Genomic DNA, 12,015 nt, shown 5'->3' on the forward strand with positions numbered 1-12,015 from the left:
GACAGTGACACACACACACACACACACACACACACACACACACACACACACACACACACACACACACACACACACACACACACACACACACACACACACACACACACACACACACACACACACAGGCCTCACTTTAGTAATTATTTACACTCACTTTGGTTAATTAGTTATTTCTCCCTCATTCCTTGAAGCGCCCAGTCTTCCAGTTTAACCGAAAAGCATCCCATAATAAATGTTATTATATGCATCCTTTTGTTGTCGTTTGTTTTCCTCTCGTCTCAGTGTCCTGAGTGTGTCGTGAACGAGCCGGTGACAACAGAACAGAATCTCAGTCTTTATGTTGTGGTTGATAAAGCAAACTCTAAACCGGACCCTATCGCTTTATTTTATTGTTCTACAAAAGTCTCCCGTGTGAATCAAAACGTCTCCCCTGGACCGACCCGTCTCCGCCCACATCAGGGCAATCGATCACGGCCCGGTCAGCAGGCCTCTGCTGGACCACACCGCACATCGCTGAAACCATGGCGACCGCGAGGAAACATTCTACACCCACCACATCGCATCGTCCTTTTAATCCCACACTGTCATTTAATCGCTGGTTGGTGGGTGTTAGAAAATGGGTTTGTGTGTTACGTACGTACGTGCGTGCGTACGTACCTGCATGGGTGCGTATGTACGTGCGTGGGTGCGTATGTACGTGCGTGTGAATATAAGGAAAGTAGATTAGCTGAACGAGGCTAAAAGAGATATTAGAGAAACGCTGCCCAACCGCGCTCCAACCCCCCACTGACTAACATATGTTGTTGTTGTTGTTGACGTACCGATGGCCTGCGCCAGCGCGATGACCACTTCCTGGCAGGTGGTGAACTCGGTGACGCCGCAGACGATCCGCTGCACGCCGTCCACCCAGACCTTCAGTTCCATGACGGACGCGACGATCCACTCGCCAACATGCCCTCAGGGCGAGGCCGGGCGAGAGACTGCCATCCTACTGGGGGGGGGGGGGGGGGGAGAAAGAAAGAAAGAAAGAAAGAAAGAAAGAGAGAAAGAAAGAAAGAAAGAAAGAAAGAGAGAAAGAAAGAGAGAAAGAAAGAGAGAAAGAAAGAAAGAAAGAAAGAAAGAAAGAAAGAACAAACGAAAAATCAAACGAACAAGATAGAGAACCAGAGAACCAGAGAGAGATGACCAGCGAGAGACAGAGACAGAGAGAGAGGCGGTTCATTGGAGTGACTTAACAACAGAATTAGAAAACCAATAATATAAAAGTCCTTCTGCCAATGGAAAAGCATTACCAGTGAAACAATGTGAATTATGTATTAGAAAGAAGATTATTATAATCACATTGTGGGGTCATTTCAGAACCTAGTGTTGTTTGTTCCCGATAGTCTAGAAAAGTGGACCGCATTAAAAACGTAGAGAAAAGTGCTTCAACGATATCTTTCATTCACAAGAACCATCTTGGAAACTGTCGCTGTCTGCTTCATATAAATAATCTGCCCCCTGTTGTTGTAGGAGTCCGAGCCTTATCATAAGACAAGAAGGTCTGGGCGTCTCTGTGCATCAGTGTTTCGGAAAAAGGGCTTTTCCTTTTCCAGGAATGATGCCAGTGTCTTCGGACACGGCTCCTTCAGGTCTGTCAACAATAACACACGCCTCGACCAAGTTTATCCTCGGAAGAACTCAGAACGGGTCTTATGCAACACTCCACACTCTGTAGATGGAGAGAATTCACCAGAGAGAGGGAGAGAGAATTCACCAGAGAGAGAGAGAAGTGGACAAAAGGAATTCTCAGGGTATGCGGATGGTTTCAGAGGGCTGTGTGTATCTATGACTGCTACAGGCTATACCTCTGTGCTCACATCGAGTCATAAAGCTTTAATTGACAGTGAGATTATTGAATCAATACGTTCCAAAGTGCTGCAGGATCACGTTTCTAAAAATAAAAACCCGGCCGAAGTGCAGAGAATGTCATATAATCATTTATAATGTGAGACTAATCAGATTGAAAGTAACACGACCGCAATACACCAAATTCATGAATCATTGTTTGTGAATTTTTTTTACAAGATCAGGAATTTCCCCGCAGATTTTCACTGAACTCTCAGCACTGCTGCAGATGACTTAGGAATAACTGAACCAATCACCCTGCTGGCTTAGCCTGGGTTTATTGGTAATGAATTCTCAGCCTTGGTCCGATTGTTATTGTTAAGCTTATCTGCAAGAATCATCTGAACAATGAGAATCAGATCTTCATGGTCAAAACACCAAAGAAGAACAAACAGGGATTGAAAATCCATAACGAGACAGAGGGACGGTTAACGACCAGTACGAGTACAGTAATGTTTCATCTGCAATGCCGACGTGATGCAGGACAGTCTAGGTCTAAAAAAAAAAAAAGTTTGGTACCTGTTGGTTGTCAGTTGAGGTCATGGGTAGGTAGGGAATTTATTTTATTTTTTTATTTTATTTTTGCCAGCGGCAGCGAATGATTTTCCTTTTTTAAGTTCATAAAATAATTTTGGTCGCACATAAATTGACAGGGTCGGTCGGAAACCGGAACCAAACAATGTATTTTTTTAGGCCCTAGAGCTGATGGCTCGGTTCAGAGTTCAGACTTCAAACCACAGTATCCACGGCAACCTGCAGCCCCGCCTTCAGCGAAAAGCCCCGCCCCCCCCACGCTGCTCCTCCCGGCGCTCCTGACGGACCCGGAAGGAAGGTATCCCTGGTAGGTGGGTGAGAGCGTCTGCTGAAGGGGCAGTTCGTCCACTCGCAGCGAGAGGGGATCCAAACAGGAAGTGCTACCAGGTATTTATCACCGCGACAACGGGAAGAGACGACTCAGCAGAACGACGCAGCCTTTGTCCCGATCTGCCTGAGCGGGGAACGCCTTGTAAACGAAGGTATGATTGAATAAAGTTTCACAGCAAACAGTTGCAGCAGCAGTAGCCGCCGCCGCCGCGCTACACGGTCGAACCGCCGCAAACAGGGACGGCGCTGCTGCAGTCTTTTCTTTTGGACACACACGCATCTTTGCGGGGGGGGGGGCAAAGACCACGATGGGCAATGACAACGGCACCACCGCCGTGTGTGTGTGTCTCCTCTTGTGCTGGATGAGAGTCATCTCAAAGATGCTGACACTAGCATCTGGGCGGCGGTGGAGCAGGCAGCCATTACGGAGCTGGAGCCAGACGACGGCAGCAGAGAGGCAGTGCAGCAGGGAGAGGGAACAGGGAACACACCGACCAGGGAGGGAAGGAAGGAAGGAAGGAAGGAAGGAAGGAAGGACGGAACAAAAAGGCTTTAATGCTAACGGCTTTGAACCCAGCTGGTCACTGCTCTGTCCGCGGCCGCACGCACGCACATGTGTACACACACACACACACACACACACACACACACACACACACACACACACACACACACACACACACACACACACACACACACACACACACACACACACACACACACACACACACACACACACACACACACACACACCCCTTTGCTCTCCAATCTGCCCGGGGCTACTCTTAACCAACTGGACCTTCTCAATCTTTATGGCGGCCAGAATTAAACTCCTGCAGCCGTCATTCCCCCCCCCCCCCCCACCTGGAACAAGGCCCTGTTGGGCTACAGCCCCCCCCCCACCTGGAACAAGGCCCTGTTGGGCTACAGCCCCCCCCCCACCTGGAACAAGGCCCTGTTGGGCTACAGCCCCCCCCCCCGCCACCACAGGCCCTGGGCTGGTCAGGGTGCAGCCTGGGTCCTGGGGGGTCTGTGGTCGGGGGGCTGCTGCTGATCGGTAGCCGGTCGGTCGTACTGCCCCCGGTGTGGGACTCCCAGGCCCAGGGAACGAGGGCACCCGTCCCAGAGCCGCCGGGCGGGGGGAACAGGGGGGCCGCAGCAGGAGGGGGGACGAGGAGGGAAGAGTTCAGACCAAAGAGACGAGGCGGGACATGATGAGTCAGAGCGCTACCCCCGGGCACCGAGACCGGCTCTCACCCCGCAGTGATTGGTTGACGCGTCTCCCAGACGTTTGAGCAGCGCTGGATGATGATTGGTTGAGAGACAGGAAGTTTAGTATCAACCGAGTTCTGACGCTGAGACTGAAAACGATGATTTTTGAAGACAGGCTGGAGTGACGAACCGAACCGGTCACACTAACGCAGAAACCGCCGCTTTAAGCCCCGCCTCCTCTCGTCCTCTGGACTGCAGCGGCGTTAAGGGAGGATGAGGAGGATGGAGGGGAAGGGGGTGGAGGAGGGGTGGGGGAGGGGTGGAGGAGGGGTGGAGGACATGGGGCCAAGAAGAAAGGAAGAAATCGAAGTGGGAGTGTGGAGGTTACAAAGAACAAGGAGACCAAAGGAGGACCCAGAATGCATTGCAACAAGAGGGTGTTTCTTTTTGGTAACAATCATTCTTTTGCTGGTCTGTGAAGGGTACAGGGGGGCGGGGCTCCAGACCGCTGCGGCGGTAAACAACAGAACACGAGGGTCCGATGGGATGAAGTATGTAGCGGAAAACAGGTCCTCCAAGGGCGATGACATCATGCCTGACCACAGACTGACAGACAGGACCACCACCCATATGGAGCTGGGTGGGTTCGGGAATGTCTGTGATGAAGACCAACTATGAATAAAGTCTAATTGAGTAATTGCTGGATTACATGAACGGCCACATTGCGGTTTACTGCACTGTGGTTTTTGCCAGATAGTTTGGGAGGATCCCCTGAAAAAACAAAACGCAGCCCAGATTTGAAATTCACTGGCTGTAAGAATTCCTTATTAATGAGGTTATTCAACATCTGTGGCGAGTTACAGTAGATGTGAGGTCAACAGCTCTGGATCTATGTGCAAGGTTCGCTACGCAGGAAGATCTGCTGCTACAAGTGGTTTCTGATGAAGGACATTCAAGCCAAGTTATCACTAAAAATAGCGAGCTCAAAGTCTTTAGAAAAGCTTCTACCCGTGGTTCTTAAACCAAGTGCCTCCTCAGATACATATTATACATGATTACGTAAAGTAAATGTGTGAAATAGTTTCTGTTTTGTTAAGAGTTTATTTTAAGAACTTAATGAAAGTGTGTGGTATTGTATAAACAGATAACTGCATAACTGCTGAATGAGATATGATAGTAGTACATCAAAATACATTAATAGTCAAGGTTGTGTTAAATACGTGGTGATGACCTGTTTAGTGAGTGACGGCAATTCAGAACTTTGCACATAGGTTTGAATCGGTACAAGTGCCAGTTCACACTCACGTTACTAACCGCGCACGCGCACACACACACACACACACACACACACACACACACACACACACACACACACACACACACACACACACACACACACACACACACACACACACACACACACACACACACACACACACACACACACACACACACACACACTTTGGTCTCAATATTTGATGGCACGGATATTGGAAACATAGACAAAGCTTGCCTCCACGTCAAATTAAACAACCAATAGATCATCAAATTTGAACGATTCGGGGGACAATTATTATTTATAACACAATGAGTTTCACCAGGCGGTTCATTGGAGGGACTTAACAACAGAATTAGAAAACCAAAAATATAAAAGTCCTGCCAATGGAAAAGCATTACCAGTGAAACAATGAGTTATGTCTCAGAAAGAAGATTATAATCACATCTTGGGGTCATTTCAGAACCTAGTGTTGTTTGTTCCTGATAGTCTAGAAAAGTGGACCGCATTAAAAACGTAGAGAAAAGTGCTTCACCGATATCTTTCATTCACAAGAACCATCTTGGAAACTGTCGCTGTGTGCTTCATATAAATAATCTGCCCCCTGTTGTAGGAGTCCGAGCCTTATCATAAGACAAGAAGGTCTGGGCGTCTCTGTGCATCAGTGTTTCGGAAAAAGGGCTTTTCCTTTTCCAGGAATGATGCAGTGTCTTCGGACACGGCTCCTTCAGGTCTGTCAACAATAACACACGCCTCGACCAAGTTTATCCTCGGAAGAACTCAGAAGGGGTCTTATGCAACACTCCCCACTCTGTAGATGGAGAGAACTCACTGGAGGGAACGTCTCTCCAGTGGTTCTGCCAGCAGCAGGCTCCGGATGGATCTAACAGCGCATATATTTGTGGTGGAAGCGCGGCAGCAGATGGTTAATATTCAGATGCCTGCCGCCCCGATACACGGAGTGGGGGAGTGGATGTCTTCCCGGGCCCCGGTGGACGACGGGCTTGGCTCGGTTCCTTGACTTTGAAACGGCGAGCAGCCCGGAGCCCACCTAACAGAACGCCAGCCTCCACCATCTGCAGCTCTGGAGGAGATCCCTGCTGCCACACAGCTCTGGCTCCATGTTCTCCGCTCTTTCTGTGGTTTCATTGAGTCCATCTCTCCCTAAAGTCACCCATCATGGCCGTGTGTCTAAAGGACGGCGTCCGTGAAGACCGCGGCTGCCCGCCACACGCGACCAAAGCAGGTCTGTGAGGAGGAGTCAGCAATAAGGGAAGATGTCCGTAGCAATGCTTCCAGATGATGTCATCAATAGTGGCCAACGTCCAGCACCGGCGAGCTGTATGCTGGCTCGGCCGGGGAGCAGCCAGCATACAGCTCGCCGTTCCCTTCATCAGGATCTAAATCTCGACAAAATGTTAGCATTCCTGAAGCTCCTTGAAGCTGGAATTGTTTAGTCGATTTCTTGCATCTAAACCTAATAGACCGACTACTACTGCTATTTATATCAATTAATCAGCTAATCACTGCGTCATCAACACTGACCCACGCAGGGAGAGGGCCAGCGTGTGAGTATGGAGTCCTTAGTCACACAATTAAATAATAATTTACTGCAAAATGGTATGAAACCTAGCAACCTATGACATATTCACAACATGTACCAAAGTATTCCTTCATCATACTGTATGCAAAACTAGGCAGACTGCTACACTGTGAAGTTCAACATACTGCCAGAACCTCAATGTAGAATACAAACGGCCTTCTGCATTCACAGCAATCAAAACATATTCCAGTGCGTATCAAAGACATTGCAATAAATATAAAGCCATAGCCGAGCGATATCTATCCTGACCCGACAAGCGGAGAACAATCAAAGCAGAAGTCTGGGCTTGTACTGCTAAAGAAACAACAGTAGAGACTATCAGAGAACACATAGGGGATCAGAAGAACAAGGATTGTCTCTTATTTTCGCTTTGTATATCAGGTTGGAATCCGGGATTCATCTCTCAAACTCAGCTTCTTTGTGATGCTAACGGTGGTCCGTGTTCGGTGGCATCTGAGCAGTCTTTAAAATCAGGGCCCAACAAGGAACTAATCCTCAAACAAATTGGAACACTTGTTGTCAACTAATCAATTCAAATGCCCCATTTGGAGCCGGTCATTATTTCTCAAGAGTGTGTGTGTGTGTGTGTGTGTGTGTGTGTGTGTGTGTGTGTGTGTGTGTGTGTGTGTGTGTGTGTGTGTGTGTGTGTGTGTGTGTGTGTGTGTGTGTGTGTGTGTGTGTGTGTGTGTGTGTGTGTGTGTGTGGGGTAGTAGGCTGCCACAGACACCTGGGCATCTGGTCGTGTAATCAGTGACAACCTCTTTAAAGGGCCGTGCAAGATTGTAGAAGTGTTCCCAGACGAGACACACACCCACACACACACACACACACACACACACACACACACACACACACAAGAGAGGGGAGGGGGACTGCGCACATGACGACCCCCGAATGAGTGGATTGCAAACAATCCGTTTCCGTGGCAACGCGGCTCCGGCTTTTGTTGTGCGCCGTGCACAGATGACCGGGTTGATTGGGTCGGGGGGGGGGGGGGGGGGGGGGGGGAGAAGAGAGCAAAACAATCGTCGACAATGAAGAAGCCCTCTCATGCTTCCCTTGTCACTTCCTCTGTGCCCCTCCCCCTGGGGGCTGGAGGGGGGGGCTGGGGGGTACACTGGTCAGCCGTAGCCCTCGTCCCCCTGGGGGCAGGAGGGGGGCTGGGGGGTACACTGGTCAGCCATGGACCTCGTCCCCCTGGGGGCTGGAGGGGGGGCTGGGGGGTACACTGGTCAGCCATGGACCTCGTCCCCCTGGGGGCTGGAGGGGGGGCTGGGGGGTACACTGGTCAGCCATAGCCCTCGTCCCCCCAGCGGCCGTACCGTCGAGGCAGGGCGGGGGGGTCTAGGAGGTTCGGGGGGATCCCCAGAGATGGTAGAGGTCTTCCTGGGCCAACCCCCCAACCTGGCCGCCAGGTGGCTACGGCCTACCGGAGCGTTGATGTGGGGGGGTGGGGGGGATAGACAGACGGACGGACGGACGTAGCTTGATCACTTATTCCATTAATGTGCAACACATTCTCCTGAGGCGCTGTTCAGAGAGCCGCACGAGACCGTGGACCGGCTCACCCCCAGACCCGTGTTCACTTCCTCCAGACTTCCTTTACAGAACCACCCAGCGGTCCGGTATCCTGACCCCCTCCTCCTCCGAGTGCTTCAGCTCAGATTAGCCCACATGTAGGATCTGCTCTGATTAAGCTGCACAGCCTGAGCTAGCTTAAGGTCTATCAAAAGTTAGAGCTGAACCCAAGCAGGCCATGCACTAACGACGCAACAACAGCGTCATTAAATCACTTTATACCTAAATAAAAGGCCCTTCCATTACGATGGGACGTTGTTATTGATATGGAGCATTTGTTGACTCGTGTTTACAACTGCACACACACACACACACGCACACGCACACGCTAGTATAAACAAGCTCAAATCCAGCCCAGTCAGACCTTAGTTTGGTGGCAAACTTGATATGGACGACTTCCTCAAGACATACCCAGTCAATCCGTTGAACAAATAGTGGTGGACGACTCAGCCACTCAACCCTAATCCACTTAACCATATGTGGGAAACAAATATGTTTTAATACACTGCTCTCACATTGAGCATATCAACTTTGTCTCCACTCCCAAACCAATCAGATTAGTTTATTATCCATCACTGCACGCTGGGCTAATAATATGAAGAGAGGAACCCGACGGCGGCAACATCAACCCGTCCACCTGCTCTCGTAGGTTGGAGCTAATCAGGCTTGGTGGACATCATATGACTTTAACCCTAAGACCGCGCCTTAAGCTGGCCTGGCTGGGGGAGGGGGGGGGGGCAGAGGGTGGTGGAGATGCTGGGTGGAGGTGGTGGTGGTGTTAGTCGTGTTGGAGGAGGTGGTGGTGGTAGTGGTGGTGCTAGTGGTGGGATATTGGACTGGAGGCAGAACTGCTGACTAATTTCACACCAAATTAGCACAGATCTAATCTTTGTATTTGAGCCGGAGGACGAAGCACAGCGGTGTTGTCCTACTTAAAATACATCAACAAACCTGGCTTTGCAGCGGCACGGCGGAGGAACCGTACCGTTACCGGGAAACTATGTTTATAGGGCACTGCTGGGGTTGGGAAATAGCACAACACACGAGTCTATGTTGTTCAGCCACTCAAGTGTTGTGAGCAGATCTGTGTCTGTCTTAGTTGTAAAATGGTGGTGGTTAAACTAGCTGAAGATTAGTCACATTTGACTGCATAAAACAGAAAACTAGAATCAAACCAAATGACAAACTGTCCAACCCTATCCTCATGAATTGCAGACATAGCGGACACGGAGATGTGTGTACCAGTGTAGGCATTGCGTCCTGGTTCATGTTCCTCATGTACGTCCAGAGAACACATGAAGGTCTTTCCCTGGCTCTTAACTCTAGTAGTACCGAATATTAACAGCCCTGCTGACTGAGCGGTTACCGCCTAAGTGTTTAAAGTGATTTATCTGTGCCAGCGCCAAATCCACTCCAATAAGTGACCTCTTCAGTCCCATCCTACCAATCCCAGCAGATAGGACGGGTACAGCGAACACACCGACCAACAAGGTTATGGAGAAGGTATTCGGGCGATCAGTTGCTAGCAATGATGGAATATCCCCCCTTAACCACCCCATCGATCGCCGTTGTTGTCGTTTTAAAAGAGCTCATCTGTGCGTCGTACGTCTAGTCAAGATGCTGAAGCTGAAAAAAAATAAAAGTTATGCAACTACTTATGCTTGTTTTGCACCTCGGCCGTAGCTTCTCTCCGTATGCCTTCACATGCTATCCTCTAGTATCGACACAACGTTTCCCTCGAAGCATACCACCTCAAAATCATCGGAACGATACATGATGCAGCTACTATATACCATCGGTATCGATACATGATGCAGCACTTAACGGGCTGCACGGCGTCGATCAGCCGCTGCATCCCTTTCGGATCCTCCGCTGACGCATTTAAGTTACTTCCAAAGGAATAGTAGTATGCTACCCTGGAGTAGCACACATCCCTGCACCGCAGTCCGCCTCCACAAGCTCCACAGCCTCTTACCTTCAGGCCCGGAGGTCTCCGTACAAGTTGGTCTTCAAACCGCTTCGGATTCTACCAGTACGCGTTCTTCTGCGGTTGTTTTGGCGAATCCGTTCGGCCGAACCCCGTTACTTTCCCCCGCATGTTAGGCGGGCCACTATAGCGTAGTCCGTGTGTGTGTGTGTGTGTGTGTGTGTGCGTGCCTATGTGTACGCCAAATCGTGACTGAACGCGTCCTCGTGATCAAAGTTTGCGGTCTGCGCGCGGCGATGCGTGTAAACACGCGTTCAGTCCAGTCATCGCGGCGTCCCCAATAAGCGATGGACGTGATCTCCTCCTCCCCCTCCCCCTCCCCCTCCCCCTCCTCCCCCTCAACAACACAGAGCGGACCTCCTCCCCATCATGAAGCCAAGGCTTGTTGTAAATTACAGCAGAACTGGGACATCGCAAGGCATCATCGACCGGTTAAAGCTGCACTGCACTGCCGGGGACACCGAAGGACCCGCGGGGCGGCGGGGGGGGGCTGCTATCCGGGGAGGGGGGGGGTACCGTTGCTTACCGTTCATTTTGTTGAGGAGGCAATGCCATGATGTTTGTTTACATTTTGATAAAGCCACCTTTGTTGAATATTTGACCGACTTTTGCTTTTGTGGATTTTTTTTTTTTACTGAAATAACACGTGATATTGCTGTTGACTGTTACTTTTTTTTTAATAGTGTCGTTTACGTTTTCTAGTCGTTAACAATTTGTCTTATCCAACTTTGTCTTTGCATTAAATCAAACTGCCTTCATCCATTGTAAAATACACCTAAAACCAAGTATGCCATCAAGCTATGCGTATATATGTGTATATGCATCACCCATCTTGATGTTGGTTCTGTTTGTCTTGTTTTTGCCCCTATTTTAACTATAAGCTTCTACTTATACATTAGCTTTTTGTATTTATTGTATTTATTGCATTGTTATTTTATTCTGTGTCCCTCCACTGCTGCTGGGCTGTTCTGCAACAAACAAATTTCTCCCACGGAGGATTAAAAAAGTTTTATCTTATCTTAAGCACTGGCGAAAAACTAGGCCTACAGATATTTACTTTATAGAACTTTGCCTTACAAAGATTCAGACTCCGTGTTGTTGTTATTAGTGTCACACATATCTGTTTGTGTCAGGGATAAATAGATACCGGAAGTGATACATGTGGACATTTGTTATGTGAGGTTACGATGATCTGTGTGTGTGTGTGTGTGTGTGTGTGTGTGTGTGTGTGTGTGTGTGTGTGTGTGTGTGTGTGTGCGCGCTTGCACGTGCATGTTTGTACATCCAGCGTCTTGTTTAACATTGCCTGTGATGCTGATCATGCAGTATTGCAGGTGACTCGCTTGTCATTGAAATGTTCATTTCCATAAACTCTCGTCTGGAGGGTTGGACAGATGGAGTGGCGGACTTTGACACAACGTCAGGTTCTCACAGAACCGATTGTCTGCTTCTGATTTAAAGAAACAAACCCAAACACCACTTGTAGATCGGATAATTAAGATGTCACCCTCTATAGGTGGACCACGGGCTATTACACATGCATCTTATTGGCTGCCCGGTCACGTGCTCGTTGGTATTACGCCTCGTGCCCACTACCTCCGTCCGTTG

General features: G+C 49.4%; 1 protein-coding gene across 2 annotated transcripts in view; it reads right to left on the bottom strand.

Annotated features, from left to right (window-relative positions):
* LOC115542175 (ras association domain-containing protein 8) overlaps positions 1 to 10,726 on the bottom strand; it is a 24,743-nt gene extending 14,017 nt beyond the window's left edge. The window contains exons 1-2 of one of the 2 annotated variants that reach the window (XM_030354330.1): positions 10,396 to 10,726; positions 822 to 988 (exon numbers count right to left, since the gene is read on the bottom strand). In XM_030354330.1, coding sequence (XP_030210190.1) covers positions 822 to 924 — 103 coding nt within the window. In that variant the 5' untranslated portion in view covers positions 925 to 988; positions 10,396 to 10,726. Of the gene's footprint in view, positions 1 to 821; positions 992 to 10,395 lie in introns of both variants that reach the window. The other variant, XM_030354329.1, reaches the window with a different exon arrangement.
* Positions 10,727 to 12,015: the final 1,289 nt, after the last annotated feature.

This window comes from Gadus morhua, chromosome 4 (genome assembly GCF_902167405.1).
Source record: "Gadus morhua chromosome 4, gadMor3.0, whole genome shotgun sequence".
NCBI classification, from domain to species: domain Eukaryota; kingdom Metazoa; phylum Chordata; class Actinopteri; order Gadiformes; family Gadidae; genus Gadus; species Gadus morhua.